Source organism: Cervus canadensis, chromosome 3, assembly GCF_019320065.1.
Source record: "Cervus canadensis isolate Bull #8, Minnesota chromosome 3, ASM1932006v1, whole genome shotgun sequence".
In the NCBI taxonomy this organism is placed as follows: Eukaryota; Metazoa; Chordata; class Mammalia; order Artiodactyla; family Cervidae; genus Cervus; species Cervus canadensis.
In genome coordinates, this window is record NC_057388.1 from 93604076 (window position 1) to 93629475 (window position 25400).

The window sequence follows — 25400 nt, forward strand, 5'->3', positions numbered from 1 at the left end:
TTATTAGAAAATGTATCAACTCGAAAGTGCCAGAAATCCAGACATATTACTTCTGGCTAATTTTTTTTTTTTCTGGCTAATTTTTAAGCACTTTGAAATTGATACAACACTGTTAATGATGATGAAACCATTAAATATTTCTGCAGGTTTTTCTCTAAGTAATGATTAGGGTGCTTATAACTAGTAACCAAGTAGTCCATAACTTTCTGACTGAATTTTCTTCTGCTTTGCGACACAGATTAATCTGTGTTCATTTAAATGTCACCTTTGGTCCAAGTAGTGGAGAGGGAACAAGGGAAAATAGTCAGTTGTTTAATGACCTGCCCCAGTGTAGAAGATCCAAAGGACAGAATATGGAATCATATCAGGTGTTTTGTTTATACTCTGTTTTGCAACTTAGGCCTTCTTGCTAAGAAAAAAATGTTTAACTCACCATCAAGGGTGGATAAACTTATTGATGTTTTAGGTAATAAAAGAGGCACTCATTTCAACACAAAAGACTTGGAGTCAATGGGATATCACTTTTGTGATTCTCTCTTGGACTACTGTGATCCAGACCGAACCAAGGTAAGTCAAGTCCATTTGCTCATACATTAGACTCCAGATGCCCAGATAACATCACCTGCCTTTGGACCTGCAGCAGTTTGTTCCTTCTAACATCCTGACTGTTCATTCAGTGTTTTGTTGTACTTGATGTTCCAGGTGTCTATAAATATTCAGTTACTTTAATTAGGAAGTTGCTATTTATAATTAACTTATCTATCATTTCCCCCTAGTATTATCAGTGCCTGAAAGAATTAGAAGAAATGGAGAAGCATATAAACTTGGAAAAAGTCATTGATGATTCAGATACTTCTCTGAAAGAAATTACATTGGATCTAGAGACTAGGTAGGTCAAGATAGTGAAAGTAATGTAATTTGCGGTGTTATTCTACCATGCTCTCTAGTGGTTAGGATTCGACTCTCTCACCACCACGACCAGGGTTCCATTCCTGTTTAAGAAAGGCCTGTTATAACAATTCAAGGATGTAATTGTCAGTCTGTACTGAAAATCCTGGCTAGAGATGGAGGAAAATTTTCCCCATGCACATTACTTCAGCCAGACCTCATCATGACTTCATTTATTCAAATGATATTGAGTATCCACTATGTATTATATGTGAAAGACATATTCAAATTGTTTTTAACGCTGTCATTACCCACAGAGAATTGACACATTTATAGACACCATATAAATACTCTAAGTTAGTGAATAATAAGTGCAAAACTTAATGCCAAGGGAATGTTACTGGAAGAAGGAACGTACTAATTTTAGTGCAGTTCCTATAGGAAAAGCAGAACAAATGTTTGATTCTTAACCTTTATAAGTTTTCAGACTTAGAGTTAGTGCCCCTGTAACCTCCAGTGGTGACTCACAAGTTTGTTTGCAGATAGAGTATCATTTTGAACTCATGGATTTGTTTATATTTGACATGATCCAATCAATTTCAGTCATCAATCCTCTAATACTCTCTTCTAAAGCCTAGAACTGTCAAACATCTACACCACCTTTGTAAACATCCTTTTTATAACTAGAACTCTTTCTGCCATTCCAATAACATAATAAAGTAAAAGTAACAGTTGAAGTTTTAAAACACCACCGAAACATTATGTCAAGTAATTTATTGTTTTTTGTAGCAGCCATGCCTCTGACAGTTCAGAATCCAACGACTCTCAGGCTGACCTTCTCAAGTTAAATCCTCAGGTACGACTGAAAATTTGTGCCTATGGTATGGGTATGCCACATAGGTACTCTTCTTACTATGACTAACCACCAGGCCAAAAAAAGTCTGCAGTTGTATAATTAATTGTATAGCATAATTGTTATTTTCTTATTATGGATTCCATATCCTTAAATCATAGAATTTTCTAATCTAGAGTTTTTTAATACCCTTGCTTTATTGATGAGAACAATTAAGATCCAGAGAGATTAAATTACTTTTCAAAAGCCATACTACTTGTTAATAAGAGTTGGTAGCATAACATAACATTGCCTGACTGTTAGTCCTATATTCATTTATTTATTTACTTAACAACTATGTACTGGGCTCTGACTTCATGCTTGGGAATAGATCAGTGAACAAAATAAGAAAAAAAAAATCCTTCCCATCATAGCTTATATTCTGGTTGGTAAGTAAAATGTGAAAGTCACTCAGTCCTGTCTGACTCTTTGCGACCCCGTGGACTGTACAGTCCATGGTGTTCTCCAGGCCAGAATACTGGAGTGGGTAGCTTTTTTCCTTCTCCAGCGAATCCTCCCAAACCAGGAATCAAACCAGGGTCTCCTGCATTGCAGGTGGATTCTTTACCAACTGAGCAAGTAAAATGTATGGTGTGTCAGATGATGAGAAGTGCCTAAGGAGGAAATTAGAGCAGGAGGAGGAGTAGGGAGTTTAGGTGGTACTGTGAACTGAATGTTTGTGCCCCACCACTGAATACACATGTTGAAACCCTAACCCCCAATGTGATGGTATTAAGAGGTGACTAAGACAAGCTTGAACTGAAGGGGATGGAGACATAGAATAAAAGGAAGGCTATCAGAACTTCTTGAATTTTATAGTATGGCTTCAATACTACAAAGCTCTGCAGCTGAGAAATGTGTAATGTTCTTCAATACAAGTTTGACGGGTTTTTTGTTTTTTACTGTAGTATAGTTGATGTACAAAGTTACAGGTATACAGTATAGTGATCCACGATTTTTAAAGGTTATACTCTATTTACAGTTATTATAAAATATTGGTTATATCCCCCATGTTGTACAATTATCCTTGTAGCTTATTTTGTGCATAATAATTTGTACCTCTTAATGCCCTATCCCTGTATTCTCCCTCTTCCCTTCTCTCTCCCCATTGGCAACCACTTGTTTGTTCTGTATATTTGTGATTCTGTTTCTTTTTTGTTATATTCACTAGAATATATTCACTATTTTCACATTTTTTAGATTCACATACAAGTAATGTCATTCAGTATTTGTTTTTCTCTGACTTATTTCACTCGGCGTAATACCCTCCAAGTTCATCCATGTTGCTGCAAATGACAAAATTTCATTCTTTTTATGGCTGAGTAGTATTCCATGCACACACGCACACACACACACCCTCCACATTTTCTTTACCCATTCATCTGTTAATAGACACTTGATTGCCTCTGTATCTTATCAGCTGTAAATAATGTTGCTGTGAACATTGGAAAGAATGTGTCTTTTCAAAACCAGTGGTCTTTTTTTTTTCTCTCAGATATATACCCAGGGGTGAAATTGCTGAGAAACCTCCATACTGTTTTCTGTAGTGGATGCACAGATTTACATTCCTACCAGTAGTGTATGAGAGTTCCCTTTTCTCCACAGTCTCGCCATCATTTGTTATTTGTGTTTTTGATGATAGCCATTCTGACAGCTGTGAGGTTGATATTTCATTGTGGTTTCCCTGATGATTAGCTTTGTTGAGCATTTTTTCATGTGCTTGTTGGCCATCTGCATTTTCTCTTTGGAAAAAATGTTTATTCAGTTCTTCTGCACATTTTTTTAATTGGGTTTTTTTTTTATTTTGAGTTATATGGCAGTTTATGTATGTTGAATATTAACCCTTATCAATTACATCATTTGTAAAATATTTTCTCCCACTCAGTAGGTGGTTCTCTTTTCCTTTGCTGTGCAAATGATTTTAATTAGATCCCATTTATTTTTATTTCCTTTGCTTTAGGAGATAGATCTAAAATATATTGGTGCAATTTATGTCTGACTGTCCTGCCTGTGCCTTCCTCTAGTAGTTTTATGGTTTCTGGTCTTACATTTAGGTCTGTAATCCATTTTGAGTTTATTTTTGTATGTGGTGTTAGTGAATGTTCTGATTTCATTCTTTTACGTGTAGCTGTCCAGTTTTCCCACCCCTGCTTTCGGAAGAGACTGTTTTCCATTGAATATTCTTGCCTCCTTTGTTGTAGATTAATTGATCATACATGTGTGGGTTTACTTCTGGGCTCTCTATTCTGTTCCATTGGTCTTTGTTATTTATTTTTGTGCTAGTACTGTATTTTGATTACTGAAGCTTTGTAGTATAGTCTGAGGTCAGGGAGCATGATTCCTTCAGCTCTGTTCCTCTTTCTCAAGATTGTTTTGGCTATTCAGGGTCTTCCGTGTTTGCATACAAATTTTTTAATTATTCTAGTTCTATGAAAAGTGCCATTGGTATTTTGACAGTGATTGCATTGAATCTGTAGGTTGCCATGGATAGTTATGGTCAATTTAACAATATTAATTCTTCTAATCCAAGAACACGGTGTATCTTTCCATCTGTTTGTGTCAGCAAGATAAGTTTTTAAAAGCTCCAAAGGGACTAAGAGATCATCAGGGACGCTAATGCCTAGGTTTTAACAAGGCAGATGGCTTCCACTGAAGGCCATGGAGGTAGGCTGTCTGGAGCTGTGCACCGTGGTGTGGACAGAGTACTGACAGAGAGCCAGGTAGGAGTGGCAGCCTGCCAAGCTGTTGGATGATACTGCCACCCCAGTGGGTCCAGAAGGCAGATCACGGAGGCACGAGGATTATTCATGATCATGAAGATCTCATTGAATCTGCTTTACTAGTTTTTGCGCTTGCTTGAGACCCATCACCTCATCCTTCTTTGCTTTTTCCCCCTTTTACAATGGGAATGTCTATCCTATGCCTGTCCCTCGGTGGTACTTTGGAAGTACATAACTTGGTCATGGTTTCACAACTGGACAGGAAATTTACCTTAGGATGAATCATATTTTGAGTTTCATCCATACCTGATTTAGATGATATTTAGCTAGGACTTTGGAGTTTAGAGTTGATACTGGAATGAGTTAAGACAATAGGGGTTGTTGGGATGGAATGAATGAACTTTGCTTTTGAGAAGGATGTCAATGTGGGAGGTATAGGGGTGGAATGGTCTGGATACTTCTGTCTCCCAGAAGTCATATGTTGACATTATAATGCCAAGTATTATGGTACTAGAAGGTGGGGCCTTTGGGGGGTGATTATGTCATGAGGGCCGAGCCATCTGAATGGGATTAGTGCCTTGTAAAAGAGGGCCCAGAGAGATCCCTAGCCCCTTCTGCCTTATGAGGATGCAACAAGCAGTCCACAAACCAAAAGGAAGCTCTCACTTGACCATACCACATCCTCATCTCAACCTTCCAGCCTTAGAAATATGAGAAATAAGTTTCCTTTTTTATTAGACACCCAGACTGTGGTAACTGTTTTGTTAGAGCAGGTGAATGGACCAAGACAGATATTGTATTCATTTCCTCTTGCTGAGTAACTAATTACCACAAACCTCTGCAACTTAAAATGACAAGAATTTATTATCACACAGTTTCTGTGGATCAGAATCCAGGAGTGACTTACCTGGATTCCTAAGTTCTCTGAAAAGACTGCAATGAAGGTATTGGTGAGGCTGTAGAATCATGAAGGCCTGACTGAGGAAGGATCCATCTCTGGAGTTCACTTACATGGTTGGTGATCGATTCAGTTCCTCACAGGCTGCTGAGCTGAGGGACTCAGTTCCTTGTTGGCTGAGGGCGGAAGCCTCCCTTAGTTCCTTACCATGGTGCTTCTTGTATGACAGCTCACAACACATATCTTGCTTTCATCAGAATGCGCAAGTAAGACAGCAGAAGAGAGCACACAGGCTGGAGGTACAGTCTCCCTGTAGCCTCATCTCCGAAGCAGAATCCCATCACTTTTGCCGTACACCATTCATTAGAAGTGAGTCACTAGGTTGGGCCCAATGACCTAGGACCACAGAAGAGTATGAATGCTAACAGACGGGGATCATCAGAGGTCATCTTAGAGATTGTCTACCACAGATGTAAAAGCCATTAATATTGATTTGACCTTTGCCTCAAGGCTATATTGAAGCCAACCTACAAATTCTAGAATTTGGGGCTGTTTTCCCTCTCAATTCCATTTTTTTATCCAAGTATTTTTGAGCTGATTTCTTTCTTGTAGGACCTTATCAAATGAAGCTAGCAACCACCAACTCATACTCTATAAATTTTCTGCCTCAAAGTCTCTTTGTCCAGTGACTCAGGTTTGTTAGGCACATCTTCTCTCACAGAAGACAGTTTCACTAAATGTGTCACCTCTATATAATTTGTGTTTTCTGCCTTCCTATAACCACATGTTATTTAGTCACCAAGCCAATGATTGCCACATAGTTTAGGTTTTATTAGGACAGCATCCTACTTTTAGGTATCAGTTCTAAACTATTCATATTTTATTCATTAAAACAATTCTCAGAATGTCAATGGCTTATATTAGCAAATATCTTTTTTCCTGTTTTGGGGTCACCTATGGCTATATTGGACTTCACTGGTGGCTCAGACGGTAAAAGCATCTGCCTACAATGCGGGAGACCTGGGTTTGATCCCTGGGTCAGGAAGATCCCCTGCAGAAGGAAATGGCAACCCACTCCAGTATTCTTGCCTGGAAAATCCCATGCCGGACACGACTGAGTGACTTCACTTTCACTTTCACTTTCATGGCTATATTGGACTGACCAGGAATCCACTGAACTCATGTCCAGACTGTGGGCTGATTCAGATCTGGTCTACATTTCTTCCTTCTCCATAGACACCAGCAGCCAGCTGGGGCATGTTCTCTCACAGTAAATCACCAAGAGTTCAGGAGGCACACCAAACCATGAAAGTATGTTTAAAGTTCCCATGTATCATTGCACTGGCTAAATAAATTCCTATGTCCAAATCTAACATCAATGGAGTAGGGAGAGTAAACGTATTCATTCCTAAAGTAGGAGTACTAGAAGTGCAAAGGCCATGAGGAAGAACATGTCTGTTATCTTGTAGGAAGACCAAGGAAACTAATCTGGGTAGAGAAGATTGAACAAAGAGAACAGGAGTAAGAGAGAGAATGTGAAATAGGTATTGGACATTGGGGAGCGGGCGGAATAGCTCATGTAAAACCTGGCTTAGGACTTGGTTTTTACTCTTGAGTTTGGAGAGTTTGGGTTAGAGGAGTAACATGATGGGCTTTGTGTCAGCAGGGTCACTTTGGCTGCTGTGTTGAGAGCAGAGCGATGAACCATGAGGGAAACCACTTAAGGGGCTATTGCAGTTACCCAGGCAAGGAGCAAGGTGGTAGCTGTAGAGACAATGAGATGTGACCAGATGTTAGATATATCTGACAGAGTCTAGAGAATTTGCTGATGGCTTGGGTACAAGTTTGAAAAATACAAAGGAGAGAAAGAGGTCTCCAGAATTCCAGGCCTGAGCAACAAGATGGAGCTTCCACTTAGTGACATGGGGATTGTTTTCTTCTCTGCCTACTATATCATATTCTGAGGGTGTGTATCAGAAGTTCATCCATTGCAAAGAACAAAAAACTTCCAAAAGATGGCTTAGCTAAAAGGGGAATTGGTCGGTTTAGTAAGGGAAATAGTTTAGAGACAAGGGTGGCTTTAGCCATGGCTTAAATAAGGGGCTCAAAGAATATCACCAGGATGCAAAGTTTTTTTGTCCATTTTAATGTCATTTCTGCCTCTTCTGGGTTGGTTCTATTCTCAGACTCTCCTCTCTTGCGGGCAAAATGGAATTCTAGCCTCCCATTCTCACAATTCTAAGTCTGGTATATACCCTCTTTTCCAGTAGCCCCTCAAAAATATAGAGATTGATTCTTTTTTTTTATTGTAGTAAAATTACACATAACATTTACCATCTTAACCATTTTTAAGTGTATAATTCATTGGTACAAGTACATTCACACTGTTGTACAACCATCACCACCATCCCATAACTCTTATCATCTTGAAAAGCAAACTCTATAGCCTTTAATAACCCCCCATTCTCTACTCCCATGTCTCTTGGAAACCACTGTATACTCTTCTTTCTTCATGTATTTTGCCTGTACTAAGTACCTCATGTAAGTGGAATTGCTCAGTGTTTGTCTTTTTGTGATTGGCTTATTTCATCGAGCATGATGTCCTCAAGGTTCATCTATATTGTAGCATATTTCAGAATTTCTTTCCTTTATAAGGCTAAATAATATTCTATTGTATGTTTACACTGAATTTTGCTAATTCATCTCTCAGTGGATACTAAGGTTGCTTCCACATCCTAGCTGTTGTGAATATGATCACACATCTCCTCAAGATGCTGCTGCTCTTCATTCTTTTCGGTGTATACCCCAAAAGGAAACTGCTGGATCATATGGTGATTCTACTTTTAATTTTTTGAGGAACCTCCACACTGTTTTTCACAGCAGTTATACCATTTTATATTCCCACCAACAGTGCATGCAGGCTCTAATGTACCTACATGCTTGCAAGCACTTGCTATTTTCTGGTTTGTTTGTTAATAATGGCCATTCTGACAGATGTGAGATACCATCTCACTGTGGCTTTGACTTGCATTTCCTTAATGATTAGTGCTGTTGAGCATGTTCGTAAGGGATACTGGTCTATATAGCTTCCTTTTCTTGTTTGTAGTGTCTTTGTTTAGCTTTGGTATCAGGGTAACTCTGGCCTCATAAATTACAAAATGTTCCTTCCTCTTCAATTTTTTGGAAATGTTTGAGAAAGATCAGCAGTAGTTGTTCTTTAAATATTTGGTAGAATTCACCAAACAAACCATCAGGGCTTTATTGTTAGTTGGGAGAATTTTGATTACTGATTTCAGTCTCCTTAACTAGTTACTTGTCTATTCATATTTTCTATTTCTTCATGAGATAGTCTTGGTAAGTTCTGTGTTTCTAGGAATTTATCCATTTCATCTAGGTTATCCAATTTGTTGGCATACACTTTTTCATAAGACTTTGTTATTATAATCCTTTATATTTGTGTAGAATTGATACTAAAATCCTCACTTTCATTTTTGATTTTAGTAATTTGTCTTTTTTTCCTTAGTCCATTTAGTTAAAGATTTGTCAATCTTGTTGACCTTTTGATTCATTTTCTTTAGTTTTTCTATTTCATTTATCTCTGCTCTAATCTTTATTACTTCCTTCCTTCTGCCATCTGTGAATTTGTTTTTTAATGTGATTACAGATATAAATTTCCTCCTCAGTGCTACTTATGCTGTATCTCATAAATTTTGCTCTGTTGTGTTTTCATTTTTATTCAACCCTGTATTTTCTAATTTCCCTTGTGACTTCTTTGATCCATTTTTTTAAAAAGTGTGTGCATAATTTCCACAAGTTTTTGAATATTTTAGATTTTCTTCTGTTATTTATTTCTAACTTCATCCCATTGTGGTCAGAGGGAGATACTTTGTATGCTCTCTATCTATTAAAATGTATTAAAACTTAACTGGTGGCCTAACATATGTTTTATCCTGGAAAATGTCCTGTATGCAACTGAGGAGAAATGTATACTCTGTTGTTGTTGGGTACAGTGTTCTGTGTATGTCTGTTAAGTTTAGATGACTTACTGTGCTAAATCCTTTTTCCTTACAATCTTCTGATTGGTTCCATATTATTGTAAGTAGGGTATTGAAGTCTCCTACTATTATTGTAGAACTGTCTGTTTCTCCCTTCGGTTCTATTTTGCTTCATATATTTTGATGATCATTAGGTATGTAAATATTTATAATTGTTATGTATTCTTGCTGTATTGAATTTTTTATTAACCTATAATGTCCTTTTAAAAGTAGTTTCCAGTAACATTTTAAAATTTAGTCTGTGTTTGTCTAATAGAGGCACCTCTGCCTCTTTGGGTTACTGTTTGCATAAGATATCTCTTTCCTTTCACTTTCAACCAGTTTGTGTGTTTGGATCTTTGTGAGTCTTTTAAGACTGCATATAGTTGGATCATGTGTTTTTATCCATTCTCCCAATCGCTCTCTTTTGATTGGAGAGTTTAATCCATTTACAATGGAAATAACTACTGATAAAGAGAGACTGACTTCTGTCCTTGTGCTGTTTCCTATATGCCTTATAGTGTTTTTGTCCCTTCTTTTCCTGCACTACTGTCTTCCTTTGTGCTTAGTTGATTTTTTGTGGTGAAATGTTTCAGTTCCTTTTTTACTTCCTTTTTTATATGTTTTGTAAGTCATTTCTTTGTTTTCACCATGGGAATTACATTTACTATCCTAAAGTTATAACAGTCTAATTTGAATTTATATCAACTTAACTTCAAAACATACAAAAACTGTTCTTTATAGCTGTACCCCCACGCTTTCAGTTGTATATGTCACAGAATTACATAGTTATACATTGTGTGCCCAAAAACATAAACTTATGTTTCTTTAAGTGTATTAGTGTCCTAAATTATGTAACAAACAAGGTTTGGTGTTATAGGGCTTGTCTGGTGGCTCAGACAATAAAGAATCTGCCCACAACGTGGGAAACCCAGGTTCAATCCCTGAGTCGGGAAGATCCCCTGGAGAAGGTCATGGCAATCCACTGCAGTATTCTTGCCTGGAAAATTCAATGGACAAAGGAGCCTGGTGGGCTATAGTCCATGGAGTCGCAAAGATCAGACACAACTGAGCAACTTAATACTTTATAGGCCAAAGAAATAGTAGTACTAGCTTTTAGACTAATAAATGCTTTTTTTTTCTTTAATATTTTTTCCTCTTTAATCATGTAGGGCTTCCCAGCTAGCTCAAATGGTAAAAAATCTGCCTGCAATGCAGGAGACCTGGGTTCAGTCCCTGGATTGGGATGATTCCCTGGAGGAGGGCATGGCAACCCACTCCAGTATTCTTGCCTGGAGAAGCCCATGGACAGAGCCTGATGGGCTACCATCCATGGAGTCGCAGAGTTGGACACAACTGAGCAACTAACACTTTTTTTCATGTAGATGACAGAAAATTCAGTTTGAAATTATTATTATGATAATACTAACGTTCATAATTTCCCATGTATTTATTACCTTCATTTAGACCTTTATTTTTCTCTACAGCTTCAAGTTACTGCCTAGTGCCCTTTCATTTAACCTTGCAGAAATCCCTTGAGCATTTCTTTCAAGGCATATCAAGTGGTCACAGACTCCCTCAGCTTTTGTTTATCTGGAAATGTCTTAATTTCTCCCTAAATTTTGAAGGACAGTTCTGCTGGGGTTTGTTTTGTCTTGTTTTGTTTTCCTTTATATTCTGCATTGTCTTCTGGCTTCCAAAGTTTCTGAGAAATTGGCAATGATCTTATTGAGGATCCCTTGCAGGTAACAGTTTGCATCAGTCTTAACTGCTTTCAAAGTTTATGTGACTTACTGTGGGCATTTTATTTTACTTGAAGTTGACTGAGATTCTTTGATAGTTACCTTCATGTCTTTGATCAAATTTGGGACGTGTTCAGGCATTTTATCTTCACTCATTGGCACTTCTGGGTTTCTGGCTCCTCCAGCTCTGAGGCTGGGGTAGATGAGGCAAAAAGAAAACACAGAGAACTGCTCACCATCAGGCAGCTCTTCTGTTCCTGAAGTCCCTCATCATCTGCCTCCTTTTCCCCTTTCAGAGCCTCTTGTGTTTACTTTGTATGTAACGGCCAGGGGTTTTAGTTGTACTTAGTGGAAAGAAGAGAAAAAGTACTTCATCTTCCTAGAAGTCTCGAAATAGTTTTATATCTGCATATGTACTGTCTTTGATACATTGATTAAATATGAATCTCTTACCTAGATAAAAGCCAAGAAAATACAACTAAAAACAAAGAAGGAAAGAAACTCTACCATAGCAAGACATCAAAACATCAGAGAAGAAGAGCAAGAGGTAAATATTCATTGATATGTTTGCTAACGGTTGTTTGAAAAAAACAAGAGAACAGCAAGTTACACGCTTACACGCTTAATGATTTTTCCCCAGGAAAACTTAATGATTAAAATCTTGCTCATGTTACTTACTATTTATAAAAATACAAAAGAATCTTGACAGGTGAGAGGTGGGTCTTATTAAGGTTCTGTATTTAAATTTCACTTAGAATTACCTTACTCAGAAAACTATTTAAGGTCTCTTACAAAGAGGCATTCAAGATAGCAAGAATAGATAAAACTTAGAAAACTTAATGGGAATACAAGAGTATAAAACAGGTGGTGCTGAGATTGCCTTTCATCATGACAGCAGGAGCTCTGCAAACCCTTTCACCAGCAAAAATTAGTGAAAATTATTATTTTTTTTTAATTTAAAGTTTCTGCAAATGGTCCTGGGGCATACAGCAAATGAAAAAAACATCTACTCAGGAAAATCTAAAATATGATAAAAACAAAAAATAACAACAAAACCCCAGAACCTCTGATATTTGAATCAAGACTCTGCCCACCCCCCAGCCCCAGCTCACTGATACTCTGCAGTGGAGGACACAGGGTCCCCTCTCCCCCCAGATACCAGACAAAGGGCTATCATATACCAGGAGGAGCAGGGCACTAGAATTTCTTACTCTGTCTCCAGCTACCTATTGCTAAAGCTAAGTTCCAGGTAAGTGCAGCTAAGAGGTGAGGGCTCCCTTCTTTTTATCCAGACCCCGTTCTTGAAAATAAGGCTCTAGTTTGGATGCTACATCACTGAAAATATTTTGGTCCTAACTGCCCTTTTCTTGGCTAATAAAGTGTTAGTTCCACATTGGAAGAAGCACATAGAGAAGACCCAAGACTACTGCCCTACTCCCACCTACATCTTAGCTCTGAAAGTGGGGTACCACGAAAGAAAAGTGCCACTGTCCCCCTCTCAGCATGACACCCCCATTAGAAATTTTGCATAAGTGCAGCAAGATGGCAGAGTAGAAGGATGTGGAGCTCACCTCTCTTCACAAACACATCAAAAATACAACCACCTGTGGAACAGTTCTCACAGAGAACCGACGGGAAACAGGCAGAAGACCTCTTATATTGTACAACCGAGGCTGCATGCACAGTAGAGCAGAAGCTGTCAGCACCTGCGTGTGGGGCGCGGGGACGGTGGCGACAGACCTTGTTGGCATGCACACCAGGTGGCCTCCCAGAACCGCACGTCTCTAGCAGGCATCCCTAGGAGGAATACAGAGCAGCTCCTTTCCCTGTTGAGAGTGATCTGGTCCTTCCCACCTCACACCCCAGCTTAGAGCTGGATGGGGGCTGGAGAGGCCCTGGGGGGCACTCCAGCAGAGGCAGCCAGGGCCCCGGCGGCAGCACAGGGACCTCCATTCCTGCAGCTATAGCACCCCAACCTCTCAGCCCCAGCCTAGAACTAGTCTGGGACAAACACAGCGGACAAGGGACACAACCTCGGGCTGCCTCTGGGCAGAACTGCAGGCGACTTCACTGGCGACGCACAGGTACGCTGTGACCACGTGGGCCCCACTTGCTTCAGCACTCACCTCCTCTGGGACAGAGCACATAGTTAAGGGCAGCAGAGCCTTACTGAATCCAAGTGATCTGGAAGACAGAATAATGGAAATCACCCAATCAGAACAGAAGACAGAAAGCCAAATTGAGAAAAAAAAATAATGAAAGCCATATACAAAAGCTATTGGATATTATAGAGTGCCTTCTCAGTTGTGTCTAATTCTTTGTGATCACATGGACTGTAGCCCATCAGGCTCATCTGTCCATGAAATTCTCTAGGCAAGAATACTGGAGTGGGTAGCTATTCCCTTCTCCAGGGGATCTTTCCGACCCAGGGATCAAACCTACATCTCCTTAATTGCAGGCAGATTCTTTACAGTCTTAGCCACCAGAGAAGCCCCATGAAGAATGCCAGCCTGTGCATAATTTTGGTACCAGAAAGATAATAGAGAAGAGGATCAAAACTGTTTCTAAAGATATAATGGCTGAAAATTTCCTAGAATCTAAAGAAGGAAACAGATATCCAGGTACAGGAAGCATAGAAGGTCCCAAAGAAGATAAACACAAGCAGACACAAACCAAGACATAGTTAAAATGGCAGAAGTTAAAGAGGATTCTCGAGGCAAGAGAAAAACAGTCAGTTACATGGAAACCCCTATAAGGTTGATTTCTCTGCAAAAGCTGTGCAGGTCACAAGGGAGTGTCATGATATAGTCAAAGTCCTGAAAGAGAAAACCCTGCAACCTGGGACACTCCAGCCAGCAAGATTATCGTTTAGAGTAGATGGAGAGAGAAAGAATTTTTCAGACAAGCAAAAAGTAAAAGAATACAGCAACACTAAGCCTAACCTAAAAGAGATATTGAGAGATCTTCTCTAGATAGAAAAGAAGCAAGTATCTATAGGAAAGGGGAAACAGGAAAGGCAAATATATAAAAAGATTGAACATTACTTAAGTTAGTACATAGATTAAAAGCAATCCAAAAAAATTGTAAAAGCAACTATAACTACAATTAGTGGTAAAAGGATAAGCATCAAAATATAAAATAGACCAAAATCACAAAATGTAGTGGAGGGGAATATAAAAATGTAGATCTTTTAGAATGTGTTTGAACTTGTATGACTATTCATTTAGAACACATAAGATATAGTTATGGGTTAACACTTGAAAACCAAGGTAACCACACATCAAAAAGGTACAATAGATTCACAGAGACCAAAAAGAAAGGAACTCGAGCATAATACAGAAGAAAGCGATCAAACCACAAAAGGGAAAACCAAAAGAAGAAATAAATAACTATAAAAACTGGAAAACAAATGTTTAAAATGGCAGTAGGTACATACTTTATTAATGATTTCTTTAAATGTCAGTGGACTAAATTCTATAATCAAAAGACTGAGTGGTAGATTGAATAAAAATTACCACCTACAAGAGACTCACTTTAGGAGAAAAGATACAGATTAAAAGTGGGGGGATGGGAAAAGGCATTTCATGCAAATGGAAACAATAAGAAAGTAGGGCTAGCAATACTCCTATCAGATAAAACAGACTTTAAAACAAGGCCATAAGGAAAAACAAAGGACATTATATAATGATAAAAGGAATAATATAAGTAGAAGATACTACACTTGTTAACATAAATATACTCAATACAGGATCACTTAAATATATAAAACGAGTATCAGCAGACATAAAGGGAAAGACCTACAAGAATACAATAATAATAGTAGGAGACTTATTGGCATCAATGGACAGATCTTCTAGACAGAAAATCAATAAGGCAACAGAGATGTTAGATGACACAACAGACCAGATAAAACATAGCTCCTAATGTCTTCCCAAAGTAAAAGACTTAATTTGCAACAGATCCTGGGGGAGAAATTCAAGCTTAACATCATTCTCAAAAATTGAAATATAGAGAAAGGTGATTTGAAGAAGATTGGTAGATTCTTTGGAGATATGGGCCAAACGTGTAGGCTGGCTAGTTCACAGAGAGAATTGGGGGCAGGGGAACAAGTAGGAGGAGTCTAAAGCAGGGTCAGTATAAATCTGAAACCCTGACCTGGCAAATTATCCCTTCAAAGGAACCCAGATTTGACTGAATTAGCCTGTAGAGCAATTTATATCCCCAAGGCATTGCTAAAGCAATAGAGCTACCAGCCAGAAATTAGCAGAATTTAACTGCTGGGTATAGTCAGGGAAGGAGTCAGAGAGACTTCTGCCAAAACCACTGCACACCCAGAAAGTGTGGTCAGGGATGGAAGGGGTAAGGGGAAAGATTAGTACCCTACCCAGAGATCAGAAGAACTGTCTAGTTAGGAAATAAGCCTGACAAACACAGATGAAGGACAACATCCCAAGTTGACGAGATTAAAAAAAAAAAATCCTCCTTGGATCCCATCGGTCAATCCATAAAGCATCTGTTACGTGCAGAGAGCCCAGAAGTCATCCTGAGTACCAGCCTCAGGTTAGAAGATTTCTCCTCAAATATTTCTGGTGTTAATAATAGTAATCCAGTGGGAAATCTAAGGTTAGCCATGACAAGTTCATCCAGCAGATACAGCAGCAAATACACTGCCATCTGCCAGATATGGATTAACAGAATATACTTTTCCGAGAACTTTTGAATTTTTCTACTCACTTTTTAATGATCTTTGGTAAAAAGAGTGAACAGTATCATCTTAACTGAGGTTAATGCCTGAGGTCAAATTAAGCTCATGCTCTTCAACTGTTTCTTAAATGATTGCTTGTAAGATATCAATATATCCCAAAAAAAGTATTAAACTATTTTAGTAAGCTTTATTCCCTACCAGAATACTTTCAGTAATTAATCTTGCAGACTTTAAGCAAAAACAAATAATTGTAGATTACTGTGATTAGAATTTATAGATCAATATGGCAGAAACCAACACAATATTGTAAAGCAATTATCCTCCAATTAAAAATAAATATTTAAAAACAACAAAAAGAATTTATAGATCACATTCATAAAGGGCACTAAGAGTTGATCGTAGCTCAGTTGGTAAAGAATCTGCCTGCAATGCAGGAGACCCACATTTGACTCCTGGGTTGGGAAGATCCCCTGGAGGAGGAAATGGCAACCCACTCCAGTATTCCTGCCTAGACAATCCCATGGACAGAGGAGCCTGGCAGGCTACAGTCCATGGGTTTACAATAGTTGGACATGACTGAGCAGCTAAACCAGCCAACCAACCATAAAGACACTGGCCTGGTAATTTTCTATAAGATGAAGATAATAGTTTTATTATTGTTCACAGCCATATTTCAGTCAAAGGAGGAAAGCTAAAAATGACAATGAATTCATCAAATCAAGTCTTATTACAAGTGAATTTTCTTCAGCCTAGTTTTAACCCTTGTCTCTCTAAATTCTTTATAATGATTATGTAATATTGCTACTTTTAACTTTGCTTAATTTTTTCTAGAATACTTCCTTATCTCTTTCCCTTCAATAATCAAGTTTTGATTTTTACAATTTCCTCCCACCTCCCATTTTCATGCTAATTGTCTTTTTTTTTTTTTTTGGCTACCATTCAATTTTATCTAAAAAGCGGCTTTCTTTATAGTTCAACTCTCATATCCATACATGACTACTGGAAAAATCATAGCCTTGACTAGATGGACCTTTGTTGGCAAAGTAATATCTCTGCTTTTTAATATGCTGTCTAGGTTGGTCATAACTTTCCTTCCAAGGAGAAAGCATCTTTTAATTTCATGGCTGCAGTCACCATCTGCAGTGATTTTGGAGCCCAAAAATATAGTCTGCCACTGTTTCCCTATCTACCATGAAGTGATAGGACTGGATGCCATGATCTTCGTTTTCTGAATATTGAGCTTTAAGCCCACTTTTTCACTCTCTTTCACTTTCATCAAGAGGCTCTTTAGTTCTTCTTCACTTTCTGCCATAAGGGTGGTGTTATCTGCATATCTGAGGTTATTGATATTTCTCCCAGCAATCTTCCAGCAGTGTTTCTCATGATGTACTCTGCATTTAAGTTAAATAAACAGGGTGACAATATACAGCCTTGACATACTCCTTTTCCTATTTGGAACCAGTCTGTTGTTCCATGTCCAGTTCTAACTGTTGCTTCCTCACCTGCATACAGATTTCTCAAGAGGCAGGTCAGGTGGTCTGGTATTCCCATCTTTTTCAGAATTTTCCACAGTTTATTGTGATCCACATAGTCAAAAGCTTTGGCATAGTCAAGGAAGCAGAAACAGATGTTTTTCTGGAACTCTCTTGCTTTTTTGATGATCTAGCGGATGTTAGCAATTTGATCTCTGGTCCCTTTGCCTTTTCTGAAAGGCAGTTTGGAAGTTCACGGTTCACTTATTGTTGAAGCCTGGCTTGGAGAATTTTGAAACAGTTTGGAAGTATCTAAAATGTTTTCAGCTTGCCTGGTGGCTCAGCTAGTAAAGAATCCATCTGCAATGTGGGAGACCAAGGTTTGATCCCTGGGTCCGGAAGATCCCCTGGAGAAGGGAAAGCCTACCTGCTCCAGTATTCAGGCCTGGAGAATTCCACAGACTGTATAGCCCATGGGGTAGCAAAGAGTTGGACACGACTAAGAGACTTGCAGAATGTTTTCACACTCACATGATGATTTGTGTACACTACTCAAGATGAGCAGTCACAATTCCACAGTGTTTTGTGTTTCTGTTAGTCCAGCTCGATCAGACTGGCAAGGTATCTCCTTTCATGACACACAGACGGCAGTGTCATGCATATGGTCTTTCTTACTCTAAACTTCTTTTTTACAAGCTATGAGAAATTATTTTTTCAACTTTCCTGTATAAACACAGTTTTGCAATTCCTTATACTTTTTCCATACAATTTTATATATTTTCATTCATTTTGTACTTCTCTTTATCTTTTTTTTTTCATTTATTTTTATTAGTTGGAGGCTAATTACTTTACAGTATTGTAGTGGTTTTTGTCATACATTGACATGAATCAGCCATGGATTTACATGTATTCCCCATCCCGATCCCCCCTCCCACCTCCCTCTCCACCCGATTCCTCTGGGTCTTCCCAGTGCACCAGGCCCAAGCACTTGTCTCATGCATCCAGCCTGGGCTGGTGATCTGTTTCACCCTAGATAATATACATGTTTCGATGCTGTTCCCTTGAAACATCCCACCCTCGCCTTCTCCCACAGAGTCCAAAAGTCTGTTCTGTACATATGTGTCTCTTTTTCTGTTTTGCATATAGGGTTATTGTTACCGTCTTTCTAAATTGCATATATATGTGTTAGTATACTGTATTGGTCTTTATCTTTCTGGCTTACTTCACTCTGTATGATGGGCTCCAATTTCATCCATCTCATTAGAACTGATTCAAATGAATTCTTTTTAATGGCTGAGTAATATTCCATGGTGTATATGTACCACAGCTTCCTTATCCATTCGTCTGCTGATGGGCATCTAGGTTGCTTCCATGTCTTGGCTATTGTAAACAGTGCTGCGATGAACATCGGGGTGCACGTGTCTCTTTCAGATCTGGTTTCCTTGGTGTGTATGCCCAGGAGTGGTATTGCTAGGTCATATGGCAGTTCTATTTCCAGTTTTTTAAGGAATCTCCACACTGTTCTCCATAGTGGCTGTACTAGTTTGCATTCCCACCAACAGTGTAAGAGGGTTCCCTTTTCTCCACACCCTCTCCAGCATTTATTGCTTGTAGACTTTTGGATAGCAGCCATCCTGACTGGTGTGTAATGGTACCTCATTGTGGTTTTGATTTGCATTTCTCTAATAATGAGTGATGTTGAGCATCTTTTCATGTGTGTGTTAGCCATCTGTATGTCTTCTTTGGAGAAATGTCTGTTTAGTTCTTTGGCCCATTTTTTGATTGGGTCATTTATTTTTCTGGAATTGAGCTGCAGGAGTTGCTTGTATATTTTTGAGATTAATCCTTTGTCTGTTGCTTCGTTTGCTATTATTTTCTCCCAATCTGAAGGCTGTCTTTTCACCTTGCTTATAGTTTCCTTTGTTGTGCAAAAGCTTTTAAGTTTAGTTAGGTCCCATTTGTTTATTTTTGCTTTTATTTCCAATATTCTGGGAGGTGGGTCATAGAGGATCCTGCTGTGATTTATGTTGGAGAGTGTTTTGCCTATGTTCTCCTCTAGGAGTTTTATAGTCTCTGGTCTTACATTTAGATCTTTAATCCATTTTGAGTTTATTTTTGTGTATGGTGTTAGAAAGTGTTCTAGTTTCATTCTTTTACAAGTGGTTGACCAGTTTTCCCAGCACCACTTGTCTTTCTTTATTTTTAATCTTATTAAGTAAATGAAATTATAAAGCATACACTTTTTGTCTCTTTCTCATCATATAAGTTCTACATGAAGTAAAAAAAAATTTAAACTCCCTTTAATGCCAAAATACAGTATTTAACATTTTCTTCTGCCGTTGGCGGAGAAGAAAAGTAGTATTGTGAAAGATACTAGAAGGTACTGATTTAAAAGATTATTTTTGTCCATTCTAAATCTATGAAAATAAAATGAGAAATGTTGAAAATTACCATAAATTGTAGAAAATATACCTCATTTTCATGTTTATAATATAGTACTGTTTTCCTTCTGGTTCTGTGTTCCATTAGGTTTGTGATAAAGGACATTTAGTTCAAAGACACAAAGAATCAGTTTCTGATGTGACAGGTAATGTTCTGCTTTTACCCTCTGATAAATGATTAATTCCTCAAACACTTTTTTGCACTACAACTCGGAGGTTATCACTGTGCTTTGTGCTAGGTATATTAAGAATATCTTGTACTGTTTCTTCCCCTTAGGAACTCGTCACTTAATGGGGAGACAGACAAACAAGTTAGGTGCAGGTGCAGTGCCTGCAGTCCGGACAGGGTGCCCAGGAAGCACCCTGACGGTTGGACTGAGTGGCCCACACACTTGAGAGACAGCCCTCATTTGAAAGGTTTTTCCCCAAACAGAATATAGGGGTTTACGTTTAAAAAACATCATGGTCCTTTTGTTTCATAAATTAATAAAGGATGGGCCAAGAGAGAAATTAAATTTTGGACTACTCATTTGCTTCTGTGAGAATCTGCTAAGTCTGATATAAATGTAAATCTCTAAGAAAAAAATACCAGAAATGTTAGAGATTCAGAGATTTATATTCTGGTATTTTTTTTCTTAATTTTTATCTCATTATCTTGAGGTCCTTTGAAAAATATTCATGTAATTTAAACATTTTAATTTCATCTAAAATAATTCTTTAATTTTATGTGTATATTTTTTTAATATATTTATACCACACTTATTTTCAAAAAGGATCTCAGGTAATGATTAAAAGTATATATAAATGTACATGCTTCCTTGGTGGCTCAGTAAAGAATCCGCCTATAATGCCAGAGACCAGGGTTCAGTCCCTGGGTTGGAAAGATCCCCTGGAGGAGGGCATGGCAACCCACTTCAGTATTCTTGCCTGGAGAATCCCATGGACAGAGGAGCCTGGCAGGCTACAGTCCATAGGGTTGCAAACAACTGAGCAACTAAAGCACAGCCCAGCATGAATGTACATAAATCCGTTTAGTTTATGATGCAATTGTTGTTATTCAGTCGCTAAGTTGTGTCCAACTCTGCAACCCCATGGACTGCAGCACTCCAGTGCTATCTCTCACTATGTCCCACTATGATGCAGTAGGCTAATTAAAAATAGAAATGGAAATAAAAACCACACCTAAGAGGGAATTTTTTTATAATTAAGATGGTTACTTCATTGAACTTGAAATTCTTTCTCGTAGTGATAAGCCAAGAAAAACTGTCACTTTTGCTATGTAACTTTTATATATTCTTCTGCTAAATTTAATGTCAGAATTTAAAAATAGAGAACATATTTAGAATACTTATTTTAGACATTTTTTCTATACATGTACAGTCCATGTTAATCACACAGACTAATCTTCAGGGGTTTTTTTGCAAGATTTAAATGTTTTCATTTAAAATCACAGTGTATTATTAACTTCTCTCAGTGTTAATAAATGATGGCAAAGTATTCCATTGTATTAGTGAAACTTAATTTATTTAGATACCCTCCATTGTTAAAATTTTATTTTGATCATGTTTTTTTCTATCATAAACAATGAAGACTTTTTAATTCACTATTTGTATATAATTATTTATCTGTAATAGATTCCTAGAAAGGAACTGCTCACCCAAACAGTATGAATATTTTTTAGACCTTACCTATAAATAGAGTCGGACACAACTGAGCGACTGAACTGAACTGAACTGATAAATAGCAAAAATGCAGCAAAATTCATAAGATATGAGAACTGTTTGTATTAATTTCATTGAGCTAAACTACTATTTACACATTATTTGCTAGCATACTAGCATTTTCATTTATAAAAAGATAAAAATACGAAATGTAAGTCAACGAGCTGTTTTCTTGCTGCTAATGGACTTTTACCATCTTTTCTAGATACAAGGCCTTCTCTATCAGATGACTGTATATTTGATTATTTCAGAAGACAGCTCCCTAACCAAGGTTTGTAAGATGGGAATATAGACAGTAATGAGCAGTCGCCTATCATCTGAATGTGAGCTATTTAATAATATGTATCTGGTCACGATTTACACATAAGAAACTAGAAGATTATCTTCAAATCAGATTGCCAGAGAACAGTTCACCTTCCCAGAAATTCTGTATCTAAAATTTTGATTTTTCTAACTCTAGAAATATATAGAAGACAGTAGAACTTCCTTATATGTCAATTCGATTTCCAGTAATTTTACCAAGTCGGAAAAAAAAAGACCGTTCATCTCATCGCCTAATCTTTTCACTCCCATCTCACTGGATCTTACAGCAGAGAGAAGCCTTGAGAGTTCCCTACTCTTACCTCCTACAGATGACAGGGCCCAAGCACATGCAGCCTTTGACTGACAACACTTGGTGACAAGCAGTTTACGAAACTGCAGTGGATGCATTCCACTGCTTGAGAGCAATGCTCTTTTTATGTTGAGTTTAAAGCACATGTCCCTGTAAATTTTAACTCACCTCTTTAACAACATAGAGCAAAAAAAAAAAAAAGAAGAAACTTTAAAGGTAAACATTTCTGATCAACTCATTTTCCCTAATCCTCCTTGCTTATTAAGAACAAATGTATTGCCTCTTCCACATGACAGATCATAAATATTTTTTAAAGCTATTATTTATTTACCTGAAATTTTCCTTTCCTTTCTTTCAGCCATCCATAATATGATTCAAGTCCCTTTACTATCATATTTTACTCTTTTCTGTCACTACTCAAGCTTGAAGGAAACTGAACACAGTATTGCAGATGTCATCTAACCAGGACAGTCATTCCTTGGTATTTAAGGGGGAACTGGTTCCAGGAACCCCACAGAGACCAAAATCTGAGGATGCTCAAGTCCCTCATGTAAAATGGCACAGTATTTGCATACAACCCATGCGTATCCTTCAGTAGCTCTAGATTAATATAATACTTAATACAGTGTAAATGCTATGTAAACTGTTGCCAGTGCACAGCAAATTCAGGTTTTGCTTTTGAGAACTTCTTGAAATTTTTTTCCTACTATTTTGATCCACAGTTGGTTGAATGCAGATGTGGAACCCACGGATATGGATGCCTAACAATACACAATAAATTATCTTTCTCATTTGCTTCTTTCTAGATACCAGATTCACATTAATGCAGTCTAAGATTACATATGTTCTTTTGAAAATTATCCTAAAATACTGACACGCTGGACTCACACACACTCAAACCTATAGTTTTATTTTGATACTGCCACTATGTCTCCTCCATTCTCTTCCTTCAGGTTTGGTCTGGTATTTTGGTCTCGTGTACGGAGTCTTAAATTTATCCTTGTTAAACTAAGTCTTCTTCGATTCAGCCTTTCATGAACTCGTTCTTGATGATGTCACATTGTTGTACCACACACACATGTATATACCTTATACACACACACATATCTATACATATATCTGACCTCTGGTCAAAGCTTCAGCCTCTTATATTTAACTATGTGCTATGTATCTTCACATAAATGTCCCTCACAGCCAAATTCTAATTCATCTAATCCCACACTGCATGCTGTTCCTTCTGTATTCACTGTATCTTTGGTAATAAGTATATCTATGTACCTACCAAACTAGAAAGCTGATAAGTTATCTTTTTTCTTCTTTCACTTCCACCACTCATATTTAGAGAGTCACTGAATCCAATTGATTTTACCTCATAATCCCGTTTATCTTCATCTTAACTACCATCATTCTTTTCGGACTCATCACATATTTATCAGAAGCACTTTAGTTTCTAAGTGGTCTCCTTGCCATCTTTGTGTGTGTGTGTGTCTGTTAAGTTGCTTCAGTCATGTCTGACTCTGTGCAACCCCATGGACTGTAACCAACCATGCTTCTCTGTCCATGGGATTCCCCAGGCAGGAATACTGGAGTGAATTGCCACGCCCTCCTCCAGGGGAATCTTCCCGACCCAGGGATCGAACTCGGGTCTCCTGCATTGTTTCCCTACTGAGCCACAAAGACCTAAAAGCCAGTACTGTCATCCTAATTCTACCTTTCATACTACCATAAAGTAATCTATCAAAAGCAGAAGTCTGATTAATACCACTGTCTAAAATAAAGCCTGTCAGTAATCCCAGTTTTCTAACAGTGGTTGAAGTTGGCACAGTCCTGAGATTTAAATTTGTTCTAGGCTTTCTCTTTTCAATTTTTTTAACTTTTAATTTTTAAATAATTTCAAAAAGTACAAAGAACTATATCTACCTACCTATCTAGCTATATTTCCCCCAAGTCCATTTTTTTATAAATATCATGCTCCTTTATTGCTAAAGAACTTCAGCATTTATTTTCCAAGAACAAGAATAGTCTCTTAAGGAAATCCAACTTTGATACAATACTATTTTGTATCAGACTGTACTTAAGTTTCACCAAATGTACCAATGTCCATTAGAGCAAAACTTCTCCCTGATTCAGTTTCATGGATTGCATTTAATTGCCATATCCATTGATTCTCTTTTAATTTGGAGCATGTACTCAGTTCTTCCCTGTCACTCACAGCACTGGCATTGTGAAAATTATAAGCCAGTTGTCTTAGGGAACATGTGGTTTTAAAATTTTAGAATTATCTGGGGAGCTTATGATAATCCCAGCTTTGAATTCTAAGCTGGCATTTGTTGTTGACCCCCAAATCTGCATTTTTAATAAGGCACCATAGATAATTCTGATGTTAGTAATCTGCAGACCACACTTAAACTCACCACACTGGGAGCTACAGTGAGAATCAGAGGGAGGCCAAGCACCAACTGGCCCATCCAACCCTTATTCATCTTGAGTGGCTTTCATGTACAATTTTTCTTTCAATAATGGTATGTTATTTTTAAAAAAGAAATTTCACAACCACTTGCTGCAGCAGAGGAACCAAGTTGCCTATTATGACATGCAAGACTTCCAGTGAACAGGCCCCTGACTGCCTCTCCAGTTTTACCTCTTGCCATCCTCTGCCTTTCCTTTACTCTACAGCAATGGTGATCTTTTTTGTAGCCTCAAAAAACGTCAGTCTTCTCACCTCGTTGCCGTTGCTCACATTGTCTTCTCTGGCTGAAACAAAATTCTCCCTCCCTCTCCAACAAGATGAGCTGCTTATTACTTAAGGAAGTGTAACAAGACACATATACAGTTCATTAAAGTAAAAGTGAAATAGAGTGAGTGATATGCATGAATTATGTCCTCAAAGAAGGGGATGTAATCCAGCCTGGAAATCCCAGGGAATGTTTTCTTGAAGGAGCTGATCCTTAAATAAACATGATTATGATGGATGATGGATGATATCTTTAGGCATTTAGCAGCAAGAGGAGACTCACTTCCTTGAATTCTTAAAAGGTTAGTGTCAATGGTTTTGTGATCTTAGTTATATGGAAATTCTTTTCTTACTTGAGATGTAACATATCTGGGGCTGAAGATGAGTACTAATGTTTATTCTCCCCCTGTCTGATCAGAAGAAACTCTACCTGATAGAAAAGACAGGTGCAGCAGAGGAGCTAAGGGAGTCTGCTCTTTGTCTCCCAGGAGTGTTTTAAGAGAACACCAGCAGAACAAATCTGAACATCAGTTGACATAG

General features: G+C 37.9%; 1 protein-coding gene across 3 annotated transcripts in view; it reads left to right on the top strand.

Annotated features, from left to right (window-relative positions):
• Positions 1 to 25400, top strand: part of AGBL3 (AGBL carboxypeptidase 3) — a 101210-nt gene that overhangs the window by 46724 nt on the left and 29086 nt on the right. For 2 of the 3 annotated variants that reach the window (XM_043463763.1, XM_043463764.1), the window contains 6 exons: positions 467 to 567; positions 777 to 889; positions 1678 to 1744; positions 11632 to 11721; positions 19881 to 19938; positions 21719 to 21784. In XM_043463763.1, coding sequence (XP_043319698.1) covers positions 467 to 567; positions 777 to 889; positions 1678 to 1744; positions 11632 to 11721; positions 19881 to 19938; positions 21719 to 21784 — 495 coding nt within the window. Of the gene's footprint in view, positions 1 to 466; positions 568 to 776; positions 890 to 1677; positions 1745 to 11631; positions 11722 to 19880; positions 19939 to 21718; positions 21785 to 25400 lie in introns of those variants that run through there. The other variant, XR_006268603.1, reaches the window with a different exon arrangement.